Source organism: Phymastichus coffea, unplaced genomic scaffold (assembly GCF_024137745.1).
Source record: "Phymastichus coffea isolate CEN01 unplaced genomic scaffold, Cenicafe_Pcof_1.1 PCOF00159, whole genome shotgun sequence".
Lineage (NCBI taxonomy): Eukaryota > Metazoa > Arthropoda > Insecta > Hymenoptera > Eulophidae > Phymastichus > Phymastichus coffea.
The window spans coordinates 361,252-387,070 of record NW_026706970.1 but is presented as its reverse complement, the minus strand read 5'-3'; the positions used below and the strand labels follow the sequence as shown (position 1 = coordinate 387,070).

Sequence of the window (25,819 nt, the reverse complement as noted above, 5' to 3'; positions counted from 1 at the left end):
ATACGCGCCCTTTCATAGTCTAGATAATTATTATATAGTTAGAATTATTTTATATTTTATGTTTTATTTCCTTTATTTTATTATGAAACTTATTGCTACCCCAGTAGTGAGTAATTAAAAATGTATTATAAAATTTTATATAGTCCCTTTAACTGTCCTTTTACAGCCAACGATAATTACGTATTTATGTGTTAGAATCAATTAAGTAACATTAAAAATAATGTATTGTTATAAAACTAAATTAATAAACTATTAAATTATACCATGAAATAAACTTAATAAACACGATTATTGACTTATCAATGAATTACTTATTGCATCAAGTAAAAAAAAATAAAAATAAAGTTGCATTCAAATTATTAATTTATCACTAGATTGTTTTTATTGGAACATATTTACCCCTGACAATAAAACTGTCATATTTCATTGAAAGTGACGGTAATCTGCGTATAACCTACTGCGCAATATGGGCAATCGAACTTCAACTAAGCAATCTGATCCCAGTTTAGTTCGCGTTTCACTATAGTCAACAGATACGTGATGCAACTTTTTATTACATTGCCAATGCTAATTATCCATTGACATTTTATCGGAAAACGCAGTAAGACACAATGCCGTTCTTCGACTTTTTTCGGAATTTCTTTGGCAGAAGTTCTAAACAAGAGCCGCCTCAGTACAGGTAAAATAAAAGTATTAAGTTTCAGTTCTCTACCAGAAATTTCCAGATTATTCATTTCGATTCTGTATATGACTTATTCATACATGTCGTACATACAAGTTAAGCTGAACTCCATTAAACAATGATTATGTGATAATTATATTCGTTCTAACTAGAATATCATTCAAATTAAAATTCTTGCTAATTTCATATTATTTTCATGTATATTACTTTGTATTTAAAACATTTACTTTCTCCAGGTTCGATAGTGATCAAAGCCATAGAGATAGTTTTAAACATCCTATTTGGGAAAACGATGAAGATGAAGATGACATTAACGATTTCAGGTATGCGTCTTGCTTGACAAATGTAACTTGATTTATTTATAAATCATATTGTATTAAATTAAACTTGTCTTGTGAATAATAGACAGCCAAGAAATAGGTTTCAATTCAGAGTATTTAGTGATCCTTTTGAGATGACTCGTTTCTTTGAAACACAAATGGATGATATGATGAGAAATTTCTTTGGTACATTTGATGGATTTGGAAATCGTTTTGGTCCAAACACATTTGGAAGTGAGTAATACCATTAGAATTAGGATTGTTAGATTATTTTTATGCTATACTTTATTTTTATATAAATTTAGAATATGATGATAATTTTTATCTTCAACGTTTCTTTAATTAGATGATTTTCCTAATGCTTTACCAATGCCTGAAGAAAAAGTAGCTCCTGTAAGACCTCGTGACGAAGTATTAAAATCTGATGAACCAAATTCTTCTAGGTTTTTTTGTATGTTGTTCAACTTTTTTATATTTAATATGTTTATTTTTATAGCTGAAAAAGAGTTTTTTTTATAGCAGATGATTTTAGCAGCATATTTACAACACCTAGTAATAGAATAACTGATAAAGGACCCTGCCAAGAAGTTTTAAAGCCATCTTATGAAATGCCCTCCTCAAACAAGAAAAAGCTTGATTCAGATATAGATGGAAAGTAAGTTTAGTATTAATAATTTTAAATAAAAGTAATTAATGAATATGAATAACTAAAATAATGTTAAAAAATTTTATAGGATTAAATCAGATGAATTAGCTAAAATTTGGAAACCTTCAGGACTAGAAAAAAATGATGACTCATCACTTTCAGTTCGCTCATTTGGAAATTCAGTCTCCACCCAAATAATCAGAAGACCTGATGGTAGTATGGAAGAACGTAGGACAGTTCGAGACACCGATGGTAACGAGGAAATTAGGGTTACTCGGCAGATTGGAAATAAAAAACACACAATCGTAACTCAGAAAACAAAAGATGGTTCAGAAACTAAAACCGAAGATGTAGTCAATATGGATGAAAGTAAGTGCATATTATTTTTAATGTTATATATTGTCAGTCAACAAATGATATACTATTTTTTTAATGATTCTGACCTATTCCAATTTAAAAAATATGCTATTAAATTAATTTTAATTTATTTCAGATGAACTTAATGGATTTAATGAAAAATGGAAGAAAATTCAAGTTCCCTCTGATAATTCAAGTGTTAATTTTCCATGGCATAAATTTTTTGGACCAAATCCAAAATTATAGCTATTTTTAAGTAAAATAAAATATCACTGTTGAACCTGATTATATATATGTAAATATAAACTATATTGATAATTTGTTATTTATTGAGTAAATTTTTAGTTAATTCCAAATAATACAAGCATTGCATAACGATAAATTTCTTTATTGTTCGATTTTTGTACCCTATAGTCTGTACACGTATAATATATTTACAGTTCTAACAAAAACTATGAGTGAACCTTGTCAGTGAACCTTGTCTATCGAAAAGGTCGCAAATACTAGATTATTGTATGGGTGTTAACGACAATGTTATTAAACACAATCATTTTGCAAATAAAATCTTGTAAAAATCAGTGCCTGGGTTATTATTCATATAAACAAATTTTTTTAAAAGTATAATTGAAAAAATGTTTATAATTTTATACATAAATTACAGACATTGATAATTCAATTATGTCATACAGAAGAATTTAACTTGCGATTAACTTTAAAATCAGAGTGCAACAAAAGTAAATAATCATATTATGAGATTGACACCGATTCCTGGTCAAAAAACGTATTGAACATTAGAAAATTATAATTTATGAAAATATTTGGTTAAAAAGAATTTTTATACTTAAAATCTGTGTATGACATGTATAGTTGATAATAATCAGTAATGTATTATTCAAGAAATAATGGTTACTTATACATTATTGCTATTTATCACAAGCCTTTTGACGTAAAATGATTCAATAGAATTTTTTAACCAGGGTTTTTAATAAATATGTATATATAAAAATATACATTAAATTTGTCAAATTATTGAAAAATAGGATTTTTTAATGGGAGCCCGTCCACCTATATAGAACTTATCATCATTCGCGTTAAATACAACTCGTTAAGCGCACGCGTTCTTCACGTCTGTTTATGCATAGTTATACTCCTACTTGTATTTACAAGTGTACGCGCTTTTCAGCATGTTATACGTATTATATTTACAAATTACTTTTGAGATGACGTAGTGAACAAAGGTACAAACAAAATTTTTATTTTTTGAAATCATATAAATGTTCATAAATTTCGTATCAACTTTTCATGTTCAAGAAAATCGCATTCAATTGTTTTTATTAGCTAAGTAACTGTATGAATCGTATCGTAAAGCAATTTCAAATCTTTCAACGTCAATTTTCTGGGCAATATTCTAAATATCATTTCCATTTTTTAAATGTAATTTACCATTTTTATTCATTAGTAAATAATCGCACACAATACAAACTATTTTTATAAATATAAAACTTTATCTTGGTGGACAATCTAAAAATATTCAACCATCACAGTGGTTACAATAAATTATATTTCAATTTTTATGTAAATTATTACTGTAAAAAATTAGCTTAACAATTTAGAATTAAAGATCTCAAAATTAATAAAAAGTTAAATTCGTAATACTTTGGTTTTTAAAGGAGAAAACAATTTGCTAAAAATTAAATCCCGAGAGTAGGAACACATTACCGTACCTCGGTGACAATCGGTGATTTAAAATAGATATGAAAAATGATTATTCAACCAATATTCCTTGCTATTTTGAATTATTTTCTTGCTGTATCAGACAACGCATAATGGTCAATACGTATATGTGTTGACTACACCATTTTTAATGTTTTTTTTTCTATGTACTCCTAGAATATATATACACACAGTATATATACCATTGGAAGTTTTTGATCACTGGGTAATGTTATATATTAAAATAAAACTCAGCTTGTTTTAGAAAGATTATTCAGTAAAATTAGTACGCAGCAAAAAACTTGATTCGAAATACAAAAAATACTTTTATGTAGATATAAAATATACATTCTTGAGAAAGTGATTCGTTTGATTGATTCAGACAAGATTCATATGAAACCTGTAATATTGCTTTAAAATAAAAATATATTTTCTATTGTTTTAGCTTTCAATTCAAGCTACAGCATGCTTAAAATATACAAACATTATAAGGCCTATCAATATTATTGAAAGAAAATTTTGTTTGAAAACATTGGGAAAATCTATATCATTTTTTAGCGTTTCATACGATTTCACAATAATTAACGTTTGTCTGCAATTAAATTTTCACATGAATTATACATTATAAATATAACACTTTTTTAGCCTTATAGAATAAAACAAATTTATCAACAATTAAAGTTAAAAAATGAAAACACAAAAAAATTATCGAGTGTTAAAAAATGAATAACGGCTGTATCATATTTATGCAGGGGCGATCTTCAGTAGTATACAAATATCAATACAGTCATCTCAATTTAAATAATAGTTAATACATCGTTTAGAGGGAATGAGGAAGAGTAAGGGCGATTATTTCGAGCGCAAGCTATTACATATACTCTATACATTCCATATTTGGCAACCAAACGAATGGAATAAATCGCACGTCATAGGTCAATTCTCTGACATAAGCTCAGTCTATTTCGATATAATAGCTTTCAATACCACTTCGTTATGTACAAAATATTTCCATTTTACTTTTTTTGATCGAAAGTTCAAAAGTGACAGTTGAGTTTGTTCTTTAATCATAAAATATGGATTTTTTCACGAAATAAATCATTCTGATATTATAAAAAATTGCAATATCTCACAATTACCTCTTCGTACAAAATCACACAAATGCGTCATAAGTATTTTACATTTTGCATCTACTCCTTTTAATGACCGGTTTTAAAAAGTAATAATTAAAAGCAATCGACATTCAGAATTCAGAGTTCAAAAATATTTACTTTTTATATTACAAAGCTAATAAAAACTTCTAAAAAACAATTCCAATTTAAAATTTTGTTGAAAAAAGCCACTTTTGATTTCGATAAAATTTAATAACCTTCACATTTATGCTATGCAAAAAAAAAAATTGTCATCTTGGAATAATTTCACTCTTGGCCAAAACCTTCAGTCTCCTCAATGGCATAGTTAAGCTTCTCTACCATTTGGTCGTAGCTTTTGTACGGCGGCAAGTCCAGTCTATTAAAACACGTGTGCGATCTTGGTAACCATGTTTCTTTACCGACTTTTTCTATACAAAATCTTTGCGGACCATTGCTTCCTATAATTAGTAAATATAAAATTCTCATTAATACATACATTTTCAACTTTAGAAAATAATAAAACTTCTTATCAACACACTGTGTGGTAAGTACGACTTTGCCGTAAACTCGGCGAAAAGCATGTTCTCAAATTCGTGTTTTTCACAGGTTATTTTGAAAAATACCGTACTTAGCATATTTGAGAAAGTAGATTCTTGTCTCAAGACAAGAATCTATTTTCCCACACTAGTTTAAGAATGGCATTATGAGTTAAATAATGTACTATTTTTTAAATTATTCTTACCCATTAATTCCGCAAATCCACCTACAGGAACTCTGCAAGTTCCAGTGACAAATTGTAAAAGCCGTGCTCGTTTCTCATTATCTGCTGCTTTCACAAACTAAAAAACACGCACATATTAAAGTCATCCTTAAAAGAAAGGACTATATTTTAAATATTCAACGTACCTGCCAAAACCATAAAACTTGCTTACTATTTCGTGTATAGTGTCTATAAATAGTATTTCTTTGCCAATCATCAACGTCAATTTCTTGCATTCCGCACAGCATAAGCTCAAGCTCTCGTTCGTCAAAGTATTTTAGCCACTCTAACGGTACAACAGAATTAAAACCTTCCAAAAATGCTTTGGTTTGCTCCTCGATACCTCTCGTCATTCGCCATTCCGTCATTAGCCTGTAGAATAAAACAAATGAGACGTTACACAAAAAATTACGCCACGAAAGGAGTATCCGTAAAATATTTATTTATATTAGTACCTTATGTACTCTTCTTTATTTTCTTCGATGACTTTGACTTTATCGCCTCCCTCCTTTAATTCGTGATGAATAACTTGACCAAGAATTTCGAAATCAACACTATAGTATAATTCGAGACCGCATTCATCGATATTATTTTCCTTTATCCAGACCAGAGATTTATAAAATTCTGGATCAATTGACTCAATATCTTTCATTATTAATTTTTTATTTAACATGCGCTTATAAAATGGCATTGTGAATCCACTGTATATAAATCTACCATGATACAGCGCCTAAAATTATTTTAAAAAAACAAATTATGTATAAAATAACTTCTAAATGAATGAATACTGAAAGAAAACATTGCATTTTACCATGGCTATGAATCTACCGATAAACTTGAAGTAATTCAAATGATCTGGATTTACATACGACGCAGGGTTTATTTGTAAACTGTAATTGCTTTTGTTGGCGTACTCGAAAAGGCAATACATCGGGTTAAGAACTTCATGACTCAGCAAGAAAAACCACTCTCTAAAATTACATCATTTTTGTAAAACTAAATCGTTCTATAAAAAAAATTATACATAGATCTCCAATTTTTTACCTGGAAACACCGCCATAATCTAAACCTTCTTCACCCTTGAAAATTATGTACAACCTACGCCTGAGAGCAAACGCTTCGGCATTCATTATCTGATGATAAGAGTCTTCGAAGAGTGTTTGCCTGCTGACTGTGATTTTAATGTGATTCGGTAGAGCGTTTGTTTGACACAAAAATCGAAACTGGGAAAGCTTCCAGCGAAATGATCTTTCGTACGCTCTTGGTACACGACATGATCCTTTTGGTCTGATAGTCAAACAATAAATTTTAATATTTACTTAATAATGTTTTATTTCTAGTGATATTTAAATTTATAACAAGTTCGACATTAAAATTTTTTAAACCAGTAATCAATAAACGTCAATGTAATGATAAATAAGAATAATAATAATTTTGACTGTGTTGTTCATCACTGCGCTAATTAAAAAAAAACATTTTATTTATAAATAAATGAAAGAAATCATAAAATATTTCAGAAAATACTGCATTTTCTGTTTGTATCTCTCTAATAACTTCAGAGATATCAGATTAATTATTAAGTTTACTGTCTTTAAAATTTACATAATATGGTTAATATAATTTATTTTTACTAAGCGTCATAGTCAAGCTCCAGTTACATGTATACAAACCTCGTGGAATATGCTTGTTGTTTACTGTTCGAAATTCGAATTTAGTAAGCAATAACATCTACTACAAATTACAAATTATATCAAACAATTAGACTAAAAATCATATCAAGCTCTCGAATGATGATTCGCATACAATCTAAGCGATGAAAAGCTTATTTCTCTCATAGTTACATTATGATTCCATTTGTATTCGATTTAGATTTAAGTCAGTAAAGGTTTAATTAGACTTGTTATTTTTTGAAAAGCACAAAAATTAGTATAAAAAAAACATACCCTTTCGGAGCACCCGGTCGTGGATCTTGGAATGTAGTCGTCCTCGTGTTGTGATCAACGAAATATCGAACACCGTCCTCGGTTAATCTTATTTCCCAACCGTCAGGCAGCGGTGGTTCATCCATCGTTTCTTGGCCCTGCGTACGTGGATCCTCCCACTGAGTTGTACGATTTTTGTGATTAACATAATACACTCGTCCTTCGGGTTGTCGCCGCCGTTCCCAACCGGCTGGTAGAGGACCTAAACCGTCATCCTCTTCAGCGGTTGACGTTGAAGGACCAGCAGCCATCGCTTGGTGTGACTATAACAATGAAATTTTTTTTCAAGGCAATCCATTAACTTTACCTAAGCTTATGTAACAAATAAAAATCATTACCTGAGGATACAAAAATCTTTGATTTCCTTGCTGAACGACATATTGTCTTTCGCCCTGCCATTGCTGGAAATGTTGTAACCTCTCTGTATTTGGCCTTTGCCAAGTCGTACTTCTTGTATTATGATCGACGTAATATATGCGACCTCGCATATCTCGTCGGACTTCCCAACCCGGTGGTAATGGTTGTGGTCGCTCCCATGAAGTACTGCGCGTATTATGATCAACGTAATATCTATAACATAGACATTGAAGCCATCAATACACTTTGATATTTTTTTATTTGTTTTTCTAATATAATTTTTTTCCTTTTATACATTTATTAGTAGGAAAAAATTAATTATATAAACTCATTCACGGTTGATGCAACGTTGCACGTGAGGAATTTTTTAATAAAAATGGATGTATAAGATAAAATAGTTCAACACACAACCTTCGACCATATACGTCATATCTCATTTCCCAACCAGCTGGTAATGGCTCTTCCTGATGTATGCTTTCAACTTGATTTGGCACACTAGAAGTACAAGGTTGTGCCGATGGTCGGATCATAGTCGAACAATTAGCCTCAGCAGTCACGTCGTTTGCAGTAACGTTATTGTGACTAGCGGCTGTACCATTTTGATAAAGAGGAGTATATGCTGCAATAGCTCTCATACCACTTGCTTCATTCTCTGTTTGACCAGTATTATTGCATTCTTGAATAGTATTTGAACAGTTTCGATGTAAAACTGGTTGGCTAGTTGACAACGAAGGTGCGGCATTCTCAGTGCTTTGAGATCGCACGCGAGCCCTAATGCCGCCATTTAAGATACTATGATTGCTTGCAGTATCATTGTTTACAGCACCTAGAGGAAAAGATGGTTTAGTTTATCACTTTGTTTAAATGAAGCAATTAGTATTATAAAATTATATACTAACAAGGTAAAGATCTCATAGTGTGTAGAGTATTTAGTCTAGGGTGAGATGGGGGAGCAATATTACTCATGTCTATCTTGAGTTTATCAAATACTGTGATTAGATCACCAACTTTGGCCTGACAGTATTCATGTTTGTTACCAGCTAGCAAATCTAAAGTTAGCTCCAGATTTTCCAACTTGCCATTATATGGTTCAAGAATGTGATATAGATTAATTTTTTTTTCGCCAATCAATGTATCCTTGCGAAATGAGCTGTGATCCAAAAGACGAAAATGAAGTAAGGAGTGTGGCGTAACCAAAACTGTAAATTCCTCGTTCCATTTTGGCTGTAGAGTTGATTTAAAGACTTCTGTCTTTCTTGGACTTTTATTGTCAATAGAAAATTCCACATAAGGATTTGGTTTTAGAAAGGATGAACTTCTCAAACTGGCAGCTTCAACTGTAATAGGATGTAATGAATTTAAGAAATATGGTAAGAATTTAAAAAAGTAAAAATGAAAATTAAATTATATAAATAAAAATTTTAGGTGATGACAAAAGTGATTTTATTTCAAAAGAGAGAATTATAACTTTCAAGAATGAATAAAGAAGTATGTAGTTCTAATCTTTTTGCTAGTCACTATAAAGAATACAACAGAGCTACCATTTTAATTCAAGTATAAAATACAACTGATGCACAAGAAAAACATTCTTCTGCATTTTCATTAATATCTAGAGATAAAATTGAAAAAAAACACTCACTAGTAATACTTAGCTGATGGAATCCTGTGACTGCTGAATCCTCCTCACTATTAGACATGGTAAAAGTTTGCAAATTGATTACTGTAATTTACCTATTGAAATTATTCATAACATTTTTGTCCTCTTTACACTGCTGCTAGTACTGCCTGGAAACATACAAGCAAAACATTTATCACTATCAGAGTATCAGAGTTCCGGTCATTCGACGAAGCCTCATACTACAATTTTTAATCACATTCTCTGCTCACAAAGAAACTCATTCCTTCATGAACCATCCACGTATGATATCAGTTTTATGCAATTGATACATAATAAGAATAAACTCCCAATGAAAATGACTCTGCATAGGATATGCTCAATTGAATTGCACATGTAGTTGACAAGGTCTACTTACACACGCTATCCCGACAACAGGTCAATTTAATGCAAAGCTCGCCGTTTTCTCTTCTTTACGATAATATAACCAATGTCATTTTCGTGTGAATTTTATTTGCAGATAGCGATTCTAATCCCAAAAACGTGTCATCGTGTGACGAATATAACAAAATTATCGTAAACATGAGCAGCGTTTGCCCGTGAAATCACTTCCAAAACGATAAGAAAATATGTACGAGCAATATGATAGCCATAAGTGGTATTTAACTCATCGTACCGAAAAACGCATATTACAATTAACGGAGTTTCATAAATTTATATTCAGCGCACGCAACACATTCTCGTACACACAGCTACGGTGGAGCAAGAAAATAAACTCAGCCAAAGTAGCATCGTCCTCGACGTCGTCGCGTGCTGCTGACAAAAACGAACCTGGAGTACATTGATGTCTCGTGGTGCATCTCGGAGCAAGTTTCTTGCTCGTGTTGCACAGCATGCGCGAGTTTCCGCTGCAAATTCTCTTCGGCCCCACCGTCAGCAACGCAACGCAATGCCAACACGAATGCGAATGCAATATTACTCCACCGCAAATACTGCTCCACTCGCGACTTGTGTTATCAACGGGAATTCCACTTTACCATCGCTGCTACTCGCGCCTGTCGCTGTCGACCACCATCTTGCTGTACGTCAACACGTACCGAAAGCAGTCACGCTCTCACACTTGTGACTCGCTCGCTCATAAGTGTGCGCAGCGGCGGCGAATTTTTTTTTACCTCCATCTAGTCACTCTCGTTGCACTGTGCAACCACGCAATCACTCGATGTGTGCAGCAAGTCAAGGCAATTTTCATGGGGTTTAGTAGTGCCACACTTCCTCTCTTAGCTTATCATTATTTTTATTTTTGCAAGCTCGTTAGTTTTGTATGAAAACTAATTTTTTGTCCACTCTACGCCAATGATTAGGGCGTTATATTGTATCCACTTTATCGGGTGAATCATCCTTTTTGTTACTGGTTTATTTCGGGGTTAATTTGAGTTGCTCTTGATAAACAATCGATTTTAATTTAAATCTTGTGCGATTTAAAATGACTAGAAATGCTTTAAATTTACTTTAAAATCACTAACAGTATTGGTAATTGTTGATTGATTAAATTACACTGAGGATTTCTCAAAGAATAAAATATTAAAATTAGTGTTCAAGTTAAAACAATTTTATCGCTTTTGGAAAGAAATGCTACATGCTTACTTACCGACTGATTGATATTGTTTCCATGCAGTAGCGTGACTATCGTCCATACTCCATCTTATCTTTTCTTTATAACGAAACGTCTATATTATTCGTAATCCGCGTCCCGCAGCGTTGGCTTGGTGTTTAGTTCATGGTTGGCGTGGCATGGTTGAACCGTACGTGAATGGCGATGTTAAAATAGTGTTGGCGTATTTTTAATTTTAACACGTGTTCTGAATTCATTTAAAAGTAATGAAAATGGTCGAATCGAAAGTTGAGTATTTGATCGTTGATACGAGTGCATTTATAAAAAATGCTCCTTTAAAGGTAATTATACAATAATTCACAAGGACTCTTTGATACAAACATTATCACGTACTTTTAGGTTACTGTGTTTAAACATAATTACGATTCAAATTAATATTTTTTTTAGGACGTTGCTAACAAAATTGTTACAGAATCAAGCGTTCTCAATGAAATAAAAAGTAGAAGGCAACTTAAAAGATTGATTGTATTTCCTTGTCAAGTTGATGAAATTGAGGTTAAAGAAGCTTTCCCTGAAGATATTGCATTTGGTAAGAAATTATAAATTGCCAACTTTAATCACGGTTAAACATTGCACATGAATATAATTTAAATAATATTTTTCAGTAACTGAATTTTCAAAGAAAACTGGTGATTACCCAAGTCTTTCATCAACTGATATAAAAGTCATTGCACTTACTTTACGTTATGAAAGAGAAAAGGTTGGAACAGATCATTTGAGGAAAGAACCAAGTATAAAGAAAAAAGTAGTTGACAGTAGTACACATAGTCTTGATGATCAAGCTAAAAATTTAGCTGGATTTTATATGCCTAAAAGAAATGTAAGTATCTTAATATTAAAAAATTAGAAAATATGTGTTTATTGAACTATGTATTAGTTTAATGTATGTTATTTCAAATGTAGAAATTTGAGGAAATCTTTGATGATGAAGAAGTTGATGAGGAAAACACAGATAATAAAGAAGTTGATGAAAATACAAAATTAGAAGAAAAAAGTAATAATAGTGATAATAGTAAAGAACAGAAAAAAGTTAATGAGTGCTCTAACTTTTCTACTGAATACTGTCAACAGTTAGTAACTGTTAATGATGCAAATGAGGAAAGTAAATCAGAATCTGATTATGACACTACATCAGACAATGAAAAGGAAAAAGTTAATGATTTAAATAAAAAGTTTGAAACACTAAATTGTGACCCTACAGAACTAGAAGTTGATTGTGAAGGAGATTATACAGTTGATGATATTTTGAAGCCTATCAAAAATAATTCTAACAAAGTAGGTGAAGGTATTAACAATGAAAAAACTCGAGAAAATGATGAGAAGTGTGGAGAAGATTATGATGATGATGATGATGGTGATGATGATGATGATGACAGTGGCTGGATAACTCCAAGTATGTTTTGCAACTGTTTTTAAAGATATAAAAAATATTCCTTAATATTTATTTATTGATGAATAATTTTACTACTTGATTGTTTTTATATTTCTACAGGTAATATAAAAGATGTAAAGGTAAAAATAGATTCTGGATTGATCAAAGCAAAACCAGCTACTGTAGCATGTTTAACTATGGATTATGCTATGCAAAATGTAATGATGCATATGGGTTTAAATATATCTTCACTAGAAGGAAAAGTCATTAAACAAATGAGAACATTTATTTTGAGATGTTACACTTGTTTCAAAACTACTGGGATTATGACCAAAATTTTCTGCCCACATTGTGGTTATAAAACTTTGAAAAAAGTGGCAGTTTCATTAGATGATGATGGAAACCAGATTATACATATTAATTACAAAAAGCCACTTACATCTAAAGGAAAAAAGGTAACAAATTTTGAATATATTTCCAATTTTTTTCTAATAAAATTAATTATTTAACTGGAAAATAATTATATTTACAGTTTTCTCTGCCCACATTTAAGGGTGGTAAACACGCCTGTAATCCCATATTATTTGAAGATCAGCCTTTACCTGATCAACGACCTACTAAACTTGGTCGAGCTATAAATGATCCTCTCAATGAGGATTACCTTGCTAGTTACTCACCATTCCTTAAGAGAGATGTTAATTCAAGAGCTGCAATGCTTGGTATCAAATCAAATGCTCCTATGAAATATTGGATGAGGAAAAATCCAAATGAAGCTCAGAAACATAGAAAATAATTTCAATTATATTAATGTTTTTATTATATTTTTACGTTAATTATCTTAAACTTCTATAGAATCATATTTTCTAATCAATAGTTATAGTTGTAAATATTGAAGTGACTAGTAGTATATTGAACTTCATACAGCTCATTTTCATATTTGTGAATTGCATATCATCGTTATCATTTATGCAACAAGTAACTGTAAATAAATTTTTGGAAAAATTACATTTTTATTGACTACTTAATTCACAATTGATCGATTAAAACTATAATAGATGAAATATATGTTACTGATTGATGATACCACTTTTAATAATTAGGTGCAACAAGAATTGCAAAGATGTGTTCAAGTATAATCGTTTTGACGAGTGAGAAATAAAACATATTTTTTATATAAACCATTTGATAGATTAATCATTTTAAAAAGATAATGGTACAGATTAGTATGTTAATTTACAACATGTGTAAATAATTTCTGAATAAATCTGCTTGACTATCACAATCTATTGTAATGCAATCATGTTTACTAAATTATATTTACTCGTTTGCAAATAGTAAAAAAATTTGCTTCAGGTGAGGCTCGAATTCACAATCTTATATTGTGCCTTAATTTTGGCAGTTTTCTAAACAACTGTTACGGATTGTTACTTAAAAAAGAATCATCATGAAATTTTTAATGAAACCTTTTGATACTCTGCTACAGTATTATCATGCCTTATTAACTTTATGATTGTACTGAACATCGTAAGATAGTATAAATCAATGAATTATAATGACAGGGATCATCGTTGCATTATACAATTGCGCAATAAAAAGCAAAATAGCAGTCGAAAAATTCAGATACAAGTTAATAATTTAGATACCGAAACAGTATATAAGAAATTTTTCCTCTGCTGCGATCCATATGTAACGTAACGATGTGTGTATAATTATTTTATAATTTTGTGTACCGTTGCTCTGATTTCATAAATTCAATTCAATTCAATCTACGCACGTCTATGAAGACGGGAAAACTTGTAATTTGTGAAACTAATGTAAGTTTGTTTTTATTTTCTGCGCACTCTTATACGCGCAAATTAGAATATTCTTGAAAAAGTTATCATATAGATAAAAAAAATTGCGAATTCTTTGAATGATGAATTTTTTGAAATTTCAAGCGTAAAAAAATAAATGCCACATTTTTTTCATACGTTTACGAAAATAGAAGCAACGCTATCGGATTATCTCCGATCGTACAGTTTTTGTCGGTCATGCTACAACTAATCGTATTAAATATCTTTCTTTGTGTTAATATGGCTATTTCTACATTTAGTAGAATTATAAGAGAAGGATGTTTCTTGGAAAATTGATTATTTTTTAACAACATCAAGAATGTAAAGTTAAATCAGCAATGAGAACAAAAGCGGATTACATGTAACGAAGAAAATGTATGTTCAACATACAAGATTGCTAACCAGTTTAAACTATTTGTTTAGCGTAATTAGAAATATTATATCTAAAATAAAAAACAGCGGAAGTGGAAATAGGAACCCATTGTCTATCTGAAATAAAACAGAGTGTATTTATCCGACAGACCGAATCAAGTCATGCGAAAAAAACTACAATATGCGTCTCATTAAATCATCGGTTCCAAAGTTGGTACGACGCGAGCGCATCAAGGTAAAAAGAGCGAGAAAAACAAGGAGCGTTGATCTTGAAATTACGCGCCTCTCGTATACGCACGCGCGCGCGCGGCCACTCACCAAGTCCGGTTATCAGCTGTTTCAGAGTGCACTTCCGTCTTCTGGCTCCTCCAAACACAACAAGTAAGCATGCTCACTGGAGTGCATTATCGTCGTGGAAGACCTAGAAGATATTGAGCTTGCAAGGAAATCACAAGTAGAATATCATGCTTTGCCCAGAAGTTTGGCACTTTAAAGCACCTCGGCACCACTTCGAGTGCCACGACACCCTTGGCCAAGAAGCAGAAGCCGAGACAAAGAGTCGCAATCGTCTGACGAATACGATCAAGGCACATTACTTCAATCACTCGGTGAGCTCTTGCACCGCAGCTGCTTTCGCCGACACGAGTGGTCCGCGCGTGTTTCGCGGTTAGTGGAGGGGTCGCGGTCACTTAGATAAACGTCGCGAGGAAGTCGCCCCTCTACTTTGTCAAAACGAAACGCAGAGGTTAGACCAAAGAAAGGTTCTCGTGCTTCATTGCACTTCTCCGCCTCAGCGTATCAACGCGATTGTCAATTTGTGGACTGCACTGTTGCACGTGATTATCTGCCACATGTGTAAAGTATTTTAATATTTTTATTTGCTTTCCTCGTGCCCCTGTCTCTAAACCACGAAATTGCATTAAGTTCGTCTGAAGGAATTTGTACGCGCGCGCGCGCGCGTGTGTCGTGCGTATAATTAGGCTTTGTTCGGGTTGACAATGGTTATAGTCATTTGGATAGGTTGGTCAGGTCTCGCCTATTTTTTTTATTTGAGTTCTTAACGACGGTTGTTTTAGCACTCGCATTACGTCTGCGTGCGTTCTTTGTGTTCTTTGTGCTGTCAATCGTGCGCACGATTACGTGCGATTTGAATTGCATCTTACCTCGCGACGATTAGATGACGTTAAGACGTGTACCCCACCGCTGTCGCGCTCGCGCTTTGCTCTCGTTAGTTTGGCGCGTTCGCATTGAGCAATAATTTCTTAGTTTTTTGGAGCTGTTGCCTTCGGTGCTCCCTCGCTTGTCGGAAAAACGAGTAGATACACGTTGCTTTCATAGCGAATGATACTCAAACATAAGTTCATTTCAATAGAATTTTGGTCTATTATCCTTGAAATAGATAATTTTGAGTGATTGCATTCAGTGGCAAGATCACGCAAACTATTCTTAGAATGATTTGCCAGTTACGATCGGTCTAAAAAACAGCGAATGTTTGAGCTTTATTCAAAATTGTTGAAAACGTTGCAGGAACTGTGTGACTAATGGACAAACACTCATTGTAAAAATTTTATTTGCTGTTTTTTTATTAACGAGTTGAATCATGTTTCCTTTGTGACGTTTATATTTCAGAGTGTACTTTGAAATATTTATAAGCAAATAATTACAATAAAAGTGCCATAGGGCGCTTACTTGTTCTGGTTTTATTATTAGATTTCACTTATTGCAGCACAAGCACGGCAAGCAGTGCCATATGATATTTGCTCGTTAAATTTGTAAATTTTCAATAGAATCATTTGATGGTGCAAACGTAAAGCTTTAAATATAATCGTCATATGTCTAAAAAAGTAGCAGAAATAATAATGCGAAACAATTATCCGATTTTTTGACGGATGAACAAAGCACTAGACAGCCAGAGCATATCTTTAATTTCGTAATCATTTTGGACGACGGCCAGGTATCCGTGGTGCTTCCTAACACAAACGGCATTCCAGAAAGATTTAACGAAAGCGTTTTAGAAGACAGCGATTATTATCGGATTGATGGTTTGCGCGCCGTCGAGCTGGTCGACAAAGAATTCATTGAGTCGTTCGTCAAAAAAGGTTTGTTTGTTTTTCTTTTCATTTCTTTGCTTATCGCTTCTCATTCCTCTCGGACAACGCGAACTAAAATACCGCTGCACTTCGTTCTTTCTTTTTATTTTCTTTGTAAATATAAAGCTCGAGCATGATTGATTTTTATTTAATTTTGGTTTTGTTTTGTTTTGTAAACGTCGTCGTTCGCGCGCAAAAGTACAACGCTAACTATTATTGTCGAGACTAGATTTTGACTTAGCTTTTCGCGTTTGGCACTCGCACTCGCGATCGCAAATTTATCCTCTGTCGACTGCACTACCACTAACGTGAAATCCGGTGGGTTCTTTTGTCATTGCAAATGTCCTTTTAGCGCTGTAAATAAGGCTGCGTAGCGTCCGAACGATCTCGGGCTCCGAAAGGAATAATAGTCGGAGCGCAAATGGAGCGAAATTGAGACGATATGGTTTGGTCTTGCAGGAGAGTTGAGTTTGCTGGCGGTGGAGCGGCGAATAGACGTGGACAACTCGGCGGCGATCAGTCCGAGTGGACACTTGCTGCTGAGCCTGTCGCGCGACAGATACCAGCGGCTCGGCATCGAGGGTCGGCCGACCGCGTTCGAGCGCCGCGCGCACTCGCGCTACGGTAAGTGAAGTGGAGCGCGGCGCGAGCGGCGACGAGCAGGGAGTAACAGGGAGTAACAGGGAGTAACAGGGTGAAAGAGGGATGCCGAGGAGGCGCGAGGTGCCGTCGCTGCGCGAGCTCGCACTCAAGTCCGTGGGCGAGTACGTGATCGGCTTCGGTAGGAGCGTCGTGGCGCCGTTCAGCGCGCTGTGCGGCCTCGAGGCCGCACAGGCCGACTCGTACCTCCGCGGCGCGCTGCTCGGCCTGCGGCAGCAGCTCAGCTGCTGCGTGCCGTGGAACCTGTACGACCGCATGGCCACGGAGGTTCTGCTCGCCGTGAGGGACCTCGTGACGGAGATCAAGGCCGCCTACAGCGGCGAGCGGCCCGGCAGCTGCCTCGCGGAGATCAACGTGGCGGTGAACCTCGTGCACGCGGTCGTCTCGCCGAGGCTGCGACGCATCGCCTTCGGCGACTGGCCCAAGTTCATGCGCCACGCGCTCTACGACTCGCTGGCCGACATGAGCGGCCTGCGGGTGCTGGACCTCGGCTCGGGCTCGGTCGGCTGGCGGAGCTCCGACATCGAGCGCGCCGTGGTTGCCGCGACCGGCGCCATGGGTAACCTCACCGCGTTCACGCTCTGCTTCGACTGCACCGACAGCGTGCTCGCCGCGGTCTGCCGGCACTGCTGTGCCCAACTGCAGCAGCTCGACGTGACGGCCTCGCGCTCCGTGACCGACCGCAGCATCGCCTGCCTGCTCAAGTGCGCGCGGCTGCGCGAACTCAAGCTGCTCAGCACCTCGGTCTCCGTGCCCGGCTATGCCTCGCTGCTGCTGGACCACCCGTGCCTGCAGGACATCGGCAGGTACGACGAGCTCGGCGTCGCCCTCGAGCACATCCGGCAGAGCGCGCGCCGGCCCGACGCCCGGCCCCTGCGCCTGCGGGCCTTCGAGTGCCGCGGCATGAGCCCGCGCCAGCTCTACTTGCTCGCGGAGATGTGCCCCGGCATCGTCAGCCTGTCGCTGCTGCGCGACGAGCGCGTCGACGACCTCGCCGTCCTCGCCTCGCTCACCGAGCTGCGCGAGCTCAAGCTGCTGTCGTGCGAGTTTTACACGAACGGCGTGCGCGTGCTGCTCGAGGTCATCGGCTGCAACATCGTCAGCCTGCACTTGGAGCACGTCGGCGAGATCGACCTCGGCGCGCTCGTCTTCATCAGCCAGTGCTGCCCCAACCTGCGCAGCCTGGTCTTCTGCAACTGCGAGTTCCTCGCCACCGCCACCTCGGCGCAACACCGGAAGCTCGCCGTGCCGCCGTTCCAGCACCTCGAGAGACTCAAGTGCGTGGTCGATTGCGCCGAGCCGCATCTCGAGTTCGTCCTGTCGCACTGCGTCAATGTCAGGTTCGTCCACCTGGGCTCCTCCACTGGGATCGGCGACGCCACCATACGGCGAGTCTTCGACAAGAACCCAATGAACAAGCTCGAGGTGCTCAAGATTTTGTACAGCAATGATCTGTCGATGAGCAGCGTGCATCTGTTCATGCGCAATTGCGAGAATCTCAGAAGACTGTCGGAACTGGAGAGCTGGGAAGGAATTTCGCGGCAGGAGCTGTACGCTTTTAGGGAGGAACTCAGGCTCAACAACTTCGACTTGGATACCAGTCCGACATTGTCGCTCGCTTGAAACACGCGCGAATAGATCGCGTTTAATTTTTTATGTGCCGCTATTCCTTTTGATATCGCGCAAATAGAGGCTTTGTAACGTAGCTTTCGTCGCTGCCAGTATACGTATGTGCAATGTGTTATACATATTTAGACGATGTTTTATCGCGTGTACGCCAGCGAGATGCCCATTTATTTTTGCACGAGAAGATTTAAACGCCGACTAAACTAACCGATAGACGTATTTTCGTAACGTAGAGAAATAATTTAACTTGCGGAGAGTATATTTTTATAATGATTTTACTTGTGCTCTCGAAGTTCCCCGGGTGCTCTTTTCATTTTTCAAACAATCTATTTGTTTATTTATTTTCTAAGATTCCTCTTCGGAGTATGTGATGAGATATATTTTTTTAATATTTTTTTTTATGTTTCGCTGTCCCTTTTGTCGGTATCTCTCACAAGTCGTGACAATCGATTTGAAAGACGATAAACTAACCCCTGGAAAGAAATACTACGAAAGGATTCGCAATTGTCTGAACAACCTGCCTGATCTTACATTTGACGTTATACTATCATGGGATCCTCCAGGTAAATCGTTCATTTTAAGGTACAAGAAAATTTTCAATTGTAGATATCAATTGATAATAATCTGCCGTTCTATTAGATTATTCAGTACTCGTTCAAAATTATCATTGAATTTTGTCAACTTTTGCAGAAGAAAATGTATGCCCGTCATCAGTAGCTGCATGGTTCCAAAATCGCGGCTACTCAGTTTCCGTTTGCCACATACAACCAATACGACGGGTAGAATATTCACTCGACATTCCAGTGCTCAACAACACCTATAATCTTGACGATTTTTTCGAGTGGCTTGGAATATTCAGCGTCGGTGGAAACTTGTACGTATAATTCATGCATGGCGTTCATAGTTAGCTAATGAAAGTTGATTATGAAAGTGTATAATTAAATTTTATTGAGGTGGTTGAATGAAAAACTGAAATGACTTTAAAATGATAGTTTTGTTGCTATCATTCGGTAAGGTAAAAGAATGTTTAATTTATTTAAAAAAATGGAATTGATCCATTGATTACCTAATAAATTAACTGTTTACCTTTTCTTATTACATTTTTTTTTGATTTTATTACGTTCATGAATTGCACTTATTCTCAAATATGACTAACTTCTCAACTGAAATATATGAATTAAAGTTTTTGTTTATTCAAATAGTCTAAAAAATGAAATAGCTCGTTATCACATAACTTCCTTTTTTCAGAAAAAATGAGACTGAACACGATAAATACGTAAGTTCATACAATTATTCTACGCCAAAGATGGAAGTCGGGCAAGTTCAGTATTTGCAGTTTACGGGTTTTTTTTCACGCCTTAAAGTGGAAAAAATTTACAAGATGTTTAAAGCCTATGCAAATTCAAACAATAATTTACCGTGGTGCAGTATGGATGTGCAAGGGTTCGCTGACAGTCCGGTAAGCTGGGGCTTGAAGGAGCACACCTTTTACATCGATGGTGATAATAGTTTTACCATTGTTTTGCGTCCAGGGGACGAAGGATATATTTTGCGAAAAAGTTTGAGCTCAAATAACATACCAAAAAATACACAATAATAAATTAAAGTCTCTTTGGTTTCCCTGTATCGAGAACTTTTGTATTTTTTACATGTACATATTATTATCGTTACGCCATGAAAAAAATATGCGAAAAATTGCTTATATAATGTTTTTTTTTCTAAATTGTAATCATTGCAAAACATTATTTAACTTTTTCTCTCAATGGCTGTGTTAAGAATAAACTTTTTTCAGTACTTTGGAATTAAATCGTTGTCGTTACTTGTCACCTAAAAACAACTTACCTAGATAAACAGAAATCAACATTAAAATATTAAATCAACATTAAAGTTCATTACAAATATACATCGCAGTGGAATGATTTTTTTCGCATAAATACTGTTGAAACAAGCATAAATACTTGCAAAGAAAGTCTTTAAAAATATTTAGTTTAAGTAATTTCATAACGTCGACGAACGCAAAAAAAATGTGCCGGAATGCAATTGTTCTTAAATACTTTTCTTTTCTTGCGTGCGAAAATCTTAATTTTTCAAGCCTTCTTTGTTATTGTTTTGGTCGTTCATCAGCTTTTGAGCGTGTTATACTCTTGATATAGTCTTTTAAGGGTCAATGACTAGATACACCACAAATAAGCTTACGTCTCAATTTGCTGGATCGATGCTAGAGAATGAAACTGGTATTAGGACGAATATACAATGGTAAGTTTTACATATCAAGAAGCACACTATCAGAATCGAGTTTTAATTTAGAGCTGCTGTAAAGATCTTCTATGCCAGAGCCCATTGACAATCGAGATCTTGATGAAGCCATCAATTCGCAAATATCATCCATATCTCTGTTATAACTAAAACCATTTCATATTATTTTTTGGTAAAATTAAAATATAATGAAAGTTTGCTGTAATTATTAAAACACAATGATAAACTTACCGACTGACTGGCCGACTAGGATTTCCCGAGGAATCTGACAAGGCTTTAGCATCTAATTCTTCATCGAAATTCAGCTTTGCACTAGAACCTGTGCATATGAAGAGTATTTTCTCAGCGAATGAAAACAATTTTTTTGAAATTTAAATGCTAACATTAATAACAAAACCATACTTGAAGGTAAAAACATTGTATCCTTCAAAAGATCTCCACTCGTGAATGGTAGTAGACTGTCATCGTCTTCGTCTTGAATAGTAAAACTACTAGCCATGGTATCAACATTTATTGACTCAACCATATCCAACCATTGCTGGTTATGCGAACGAAACTTTTCAACTTTTATTCGCGCTGCCCAATCTTCATCACAAAGCTAAAGCATTAATAATAGAATAAAAATTTTACAGTAACATGTGTTGCTTAAAAGACATAACTTACCGCAATCACATCTAAACATGCATCACAGATTTTTCTTATAGCTGGATTTTTGTCATGCATCAGGTCTATAAGATATGCTGGAGCCTCTGTAAATAGATTGTAACATTCCAAATCTTGAACAAAAATCGACACAACACGTCCAATACTTACCATTACCAGTCTCACGAATCAGGTAATGTCTTGTTGATTCGTGTTTCGATACTTGATAGAAAACGTAAATTATTTGTAAAACCATTTCATCATCTTCTTGTTTGGCTGTAAACCAAGAAAAATTTAATAAATATTTTCTTATAATTACATTAAGATTTGAATTGGCAGAATAAACCTTTTAATAACTCAATTAAAGATATAAGCATGTTAGCTTTGCATATCACTTGAGCACAGTCTTCATCAGCAGCCGCCGTACCTAAGAATATCACAACTTCAAGCACCAAATCATCTTGAACTTTGCCTACAATAGTACGAATTTTAGTCACAAAATTCTACGAACCCACAATTTTATATAAAAATTCAAATATTATTTTACCTGGAACAAGATTATTTCGGATCCACGGAATCAAATTGCACCTTTGGAGGATTTGCGAGTAATCCAAATCTGACAACGACAAATTTCCCATTACGCCTATAATTTCTAGTACAAAATCTTGATTATCTGATTGTGTTAGAGCCATTGCGAAATCACCGACAAACTCCTGAAATTAATTTGGTCATAATTTTGTTCATTTTACGGTATTTTCTAGGTAAAATTAATGGTGATTTGATCTATATGTAAATTGTATGCTTACAATAAAAAGTTCTTTTGTAGAATCATGTTGTGAAATATTCCTCGCAATTTTCATCAACAAAGCATTTTGATTCTTAAATGCCTTTTCAACTAATCGTTTTAAACGATTATTTTGCACTATCATCTCAGCATTTCTGTTGTTTATAGCAAGATTAACGCATAGTGCTATCAACTCTGGATACATTTTATCGTCATCTGAATCCAAAATCATATCAACAAGCTAATACGAAATAAAATCGGGAAAACGTTAAAATTTCCTTCATTACGAAATTTTCAAAATTGTTTAAAATATATCACTTACAAAAGGGACAAACTCTAAACTAGCAAACATTGCTTTCACTTTATCATCAATACTAAGATGGTACAATAATCCTAAAATCGTCTGCTTGTTTATTTCATCAAATGCAAGTAACTTAATGAATTTTGGCAATAATCCAACTTTTATCATTTTTACTCTGAGCTTTACATCAAATGATAAATTGAACATAAATTTTAAAGTACTTGAAATTAAATCTGGATTCGTATTGCTTAGAAGTCTGGGTAATTTTTCAATAATGTTTCCTTCTGCCTGTTTGCCGAAAAAATATTACTTATCGAAATAAACTGATCGAGATATGAAAGTGTTGGTAATAATGTACTAACCATAACGTCTTTGTTTTCTTTTAATATAGACAGTTTCTTTAAAAAAGTAACAACTAAAATCAACAGATCTGAATTAGCCCTGTCTAATGTCTTTAAAAGCATTCCAATTACATTTTTCTTAGTCATTTTTCTTTCTACATCGACATTTTCTGCTATGTTAAGCAGCAGGTAAAAGGCAACTGTAAAAATTATATACAGTATATTACACATATAGATAAAGAAAAATAAAATATATCCTCTAAATATTTAATTGCTATTAATAATCTAATGCAGACTGTGACATACCTTTCAACAATTGTTCTTGTTTTTTTACTAAGTTCTTAAATTTCTTACGACTTTTTTCAATATCTTCTTTCAATCTTTGAATTTCATCATCGGGAATACTGATAGGTTCATCAATGGAATTCTTTTTTATTTGCACATCAAGAGGACCATCTGCAGTCCACATGTCATCAATTACTTTCATTTTCTTGTCTGAACTATCGAGACACATAGCAGGAAGTAAACACAGCCCGGTATTATTTTCAAAATATCTTCTTCGCTTTTCAAGATCATCTTTCCACTGATCATATCGAGTTAATTCATAATCTATGATTTCCATACAAAGAGAACCAATCTGTTAATTTAAATAGCATACATATTAATATTTAAAATTTGATTAAATAATTAATTACATTAATAATATATATGTTAATATGTAATAACTGTCAATCAATAAAATACAATTATTTAAAGCTTGTAAGCCTTGAATGGAAGTAAATATTAGTTTACAGTATTACCCTATGATCCAGAACGTAATTGTGAAATTGACTGTATGTTGAAAAACAATAAAATATGTAAATTATGTTTATAGATAGCTCGATACTTTTTTTCCAGTCTTCTCTCAGTACTCGGGCTAAAACGCTAAGTAGTGATTCTAAAAAAAAAATTAATTAATAAACATGATTTCTTATTGTCATTCACAAACTAACAGTAGCTCTTTTTACTATTTAGTACCATTTTTAGTAAGTTCTTGGAGATTATCTGGTACCCTTGCTAATTGTAACATCAGCGAAGATCCTTTTATTTTATCCGGTATTTCATCATAAAGTAGTTCCATATAACTATTGACATTACTTATTACTGCTCTCTCAGATTCTGAAGCATCTGTGTTAAGTGAACTTGAAGACATTGGTCTTGGAAATTGACCAGGACTCTGTCTTTCTGTTAATTATAAAAATTGAACAATAGAAATATAATTGTATCATTTTGAAGAGAGATAAACTAATAAAATATTCAAGATTTTACCATCATTAGGATGCTTACGGTTTTGCAGATAATAGATTAATTGCTCAACTTCGGATAATTTTGATTCAGGGATAAGGGAACATTTTGCTATGACCTCTTTTGCAAGTAAAGTTACATTTGTATCGTGGTTTAAACTTTTAAGTCTAATAATTTTTTGACATTCCTGAAATTATTACAATTAATGTAGATATCTTTATGGTTACTTTTTTAAATATATATAAAAATTTTAGAAAATAAACAATCTCCTTACTTTTCTATTTCCCAACATTGGATCTCCAAGCTCACCCAGAATAAGAGCCTCAACATCATAATTCACTACAAGTGCTTTTTCTGTTGGATGTACATCAATATTTCCAGCTCTTATTTTCCTTAAAATATTGATATAAGTATTTAAAAACTTAGATTTAGTTAGAAAATACAGCTTCATAATATGATTCAAATACTTAGGCAGAGCAATAGTCATTAAATTAAAATTAATTTTATTTCAAAAAGATTATTTAACTGCATTTAATTTAGAAAAACACATGTTTACAGTTAAAACAAAAATTTTATTCAACAAACAAATTGTTGATTACGGATTTACTATTAATTATTAATAATATTAGGTTACTGTCATTGTTATATTGGATTTTTAATTTAATAACACAAAAAAGGTTGATGTATCAAATGATGAGCAATTCCAAATTAAAATTCATTATCACTCTGCAAAAATAATTACATCGACATAGTAATGAAAACAATTGATTTACCTTTTGATGTATTTTGCTTCGTCCATAATTGACGGATATATATAGGGGATGAAAAGATAACGGCGTGTTTATGTAGGAGAAAATCAACGTAATTTCTCTTTATCCAAAACTCTCATATAGCAGCCGATCCATCTTGAATAAAGAAATTAAAAAATGTGCAAAAACACCCATCCTCAGCTGGCAGACAACATTTTCGAGGGTTGGTTGCAGCGGCAACTAAACCCAATTGACTTTTTTCTGCCGTGTTCTCAA

The 25,819-nt window shown here is 34.3% G+C and overlaps 7 protein-coding genes across 12 annotated transcripts; 5 read left to right on the top strand and 2 right to left on the bottom strand.

Moving 5' to 3' along the window:
* The first annotated feature begins 492 nt into the window (after positions 1-492).
* On the top strand, positions 493-4,595 carry LOC131672839 (HCLS1-associated protein X-1-like). Of its 3 annotated transcripts, none has more exons than XM_058950333.1 (7): positions 493-679; positions 919-1,005; positions 1,088-1,236; positions 1,349-1,453; positions 1,525-1,657; positions 1,737-2,017; positions 2,142-4,595. In XM_058950333.1, the coding sequence occupies exons 1-7, from the start codon at positions 612-614 to the stop codon at positions 2,249-2,251; spliced, it is 933 nt and encodes a 310-aa protein (XP_058806316.1). In that variant the 5' UTR covers positions 493-611; the 3' UTR covers positions 2,252-4,595. The 3 variants fall into 3 exon arrangements, with proteins under 3 accessions (XP_058806316.1, XP_058806317.1, XP_058806315.1); XM_058950334.1 differs by having other exon boundaries at positions 1,082-1,236; positions 1,522-1,657; XM_058950332.1 differs by having other exon boundaries at positions 494-679; positions 1,522-1,657.
* Positions 4,596-4,748: 153 nt separating this feature from the next.
* On the bottom strand, positions 4,749-10,658 carry LOC131672845 (E3 ubiquitin-protein ligase Su(dx)). The gene is made up of 12 exons (XM_058950342.1): positions 10,394-10,658; positions 9,587-9,732; positions 8,847-9,284; positions 8,359-8,773; positions 7,929-8,160; positions 7,552-7,853; positions 6,653-6,895; positions 6,420-6,579; positions 6,064-6,338; positions 5,755-5,980; positions 5,591-5,687; positions 4,749-5,306 (listed from the first exon to the last, which is right to left on the bottom strand). Exons 2-12 carry the CDS (start codon positions 9,642-9,644, stop codon positions 5,134-5,136), a joined length of 2,619 nt encoding a protein of 872 aa, XP_058806325.1. The 5' UTR covers positions 9,645-9,732; positions 10,394-10,658; the 3' UTR covers positions 4,749-5,133.
* A 102-nt stretch (positions 10,659-10,760) lies between these two features.
* On the top strand, positions 10,761-13,826 carry LOC131672836 (RNA-binding protein NOB1). 2 transcript variants are annotated; one of them, XM_058950330.1, is made up of 7 exons: positions 10,761-10,814; positions 11,319-11,515; positions 11,622-11,763; positions 11,840-12,054; positions 12,138-12,627; positions 12,727-13,061; positions 13,139-13,826. In XM_058950330.1, the coding sequence occupies exons 2-7, from the start codon at positions 11,441-11,443 to the stop codon at positions 13,397-13,399; spliced, it is 1,518 nt and encodes a 505-aa protein (XP_058806313.1). In that variant the 5' UTR covers positions 10,761-10,814; positions 11,319-11,440; the 3' UTR covers positions 13,400-13,826. The 2 variants fall into 2 exon arrangements, with proteins under 2 accessions (XP_058806313.1, XP_058806312.1); XM_058950329.1 differs by lacking the exon at positions 10,761-10,814 and having other exon boundaries at positions 11,007-11,515.
* A 1,448-nt stretch (positions 13,827-15,274) lies between these two features.
* LOC131672824 (ribonuclease P protein subunit p40-like) lies at positions 15,275-17,532 on the top strand. Its single transcript, XM_058950303.1, has 3 exons — positions 15,275-15,418; positions 16,765-16,909; positions 17,360-17,532. Exons 1-3 carry the CDS (start codon positions 15,275-15,277, stop codon positions 17,530-17,532), a joined length of 462 nt encoding a protein of 153 aa, XP_058806286.1.
* Positions 15,284-19,749, top strand: LOC131672835 (uncharacterized). Of its 2 annotated transcripts, XM_058950328.1 has the most exons (3): positions 15,284-15,418; positions 17,360-17,524; positions 17,584-19,749. In XM_058950328.1, exon 3 carries the CDS (start codon positions 17,606-17,608, stop codon positions 19,181-19,183), a length of 1,578 nt encoding a protein of 525 aa, XP_058806311.1. In that variant the 5' UTR covers positions 15,284-15,418; positions 17,360-17,524; positions 17,584-17,605; the 3' UTR covers positions 19,184-19,749. The 2 variants fall into 2 exon arrangements, with proteins under 2 accessions (XP_058806311.1, XP_058806310.1); XM_058950327.1 differs by lacking the exon at positions 15,284-15,418 and adding an exon at positions 15,433-15,665 and having other exon boundaries at positions 17,360-19,749.
* Positions 19,557-21,390, top strand: LOC131672840 (ribonuclease P protein subunit p40-like). Its single transcript, XM_058950335.1, has 3 exons — positions 19,557-19,749; positions 19,877-20,060; positions 20,435-21,390. Exons 1-3 carry the CDS (start codon positions 19,557-19,559, stop codon positions 20,781-20,783), a joined length of 726 nt encoding a protein of 241 aa, XP_058806318.1. The 3' UTR covers positions 20,784-21,390.
* LOC131672834 (kinesin-associated protein 3) lies at positions 20,924-25,810 on the bottom strand. Of its 2 annotated transcripts, XM_058950325.1 has the most exons (17): positions 25,568-25,810; positions 25,069-25,186; positions 24,819-24,981; positions 24,528-24,734; positions 24,311-24,447; positions 23,817-24,147; positions 23,532-23,710; positions 23,191-23,457; positions 22,891-23,109; positions 22,632-22,797; positions 22,431-22,556; positions 22,256-22,360; positions 22,106-22,191; positions 21,845-22,040; positions 21,674-21,761; positions 21,383-21,588; positions 20,924-21,028 (listed from the first exon to the last, which is right to left on the bottom strand). In XM_058950325.1, the coding sequence occupies exons 1-16, from the start codon at positions 25,591-25,593 to the stop codon at positions 21,450-21,452; spliced, it is 2,553 nt and encodes an 850-aa protein (XP_058806308.1). In that variant the 5' UTR covers positions 25,594-25,810; the 3' UTR covers positions 20,924-21,028; positions 21,383-21,449. The 2 variants fall into 2 exon arrangements, with proteins under 2 accessions (XP_058806308.1, XP_058806309.1); XM_058950326.1 differs by lacking the exon at positions 20,924-21,028 and having other exon boundaries at positions 21,436-21,588; positions 24,837-24,981.
* Positions 25,811-25,819: the final 9 nt, after the last annotated feature.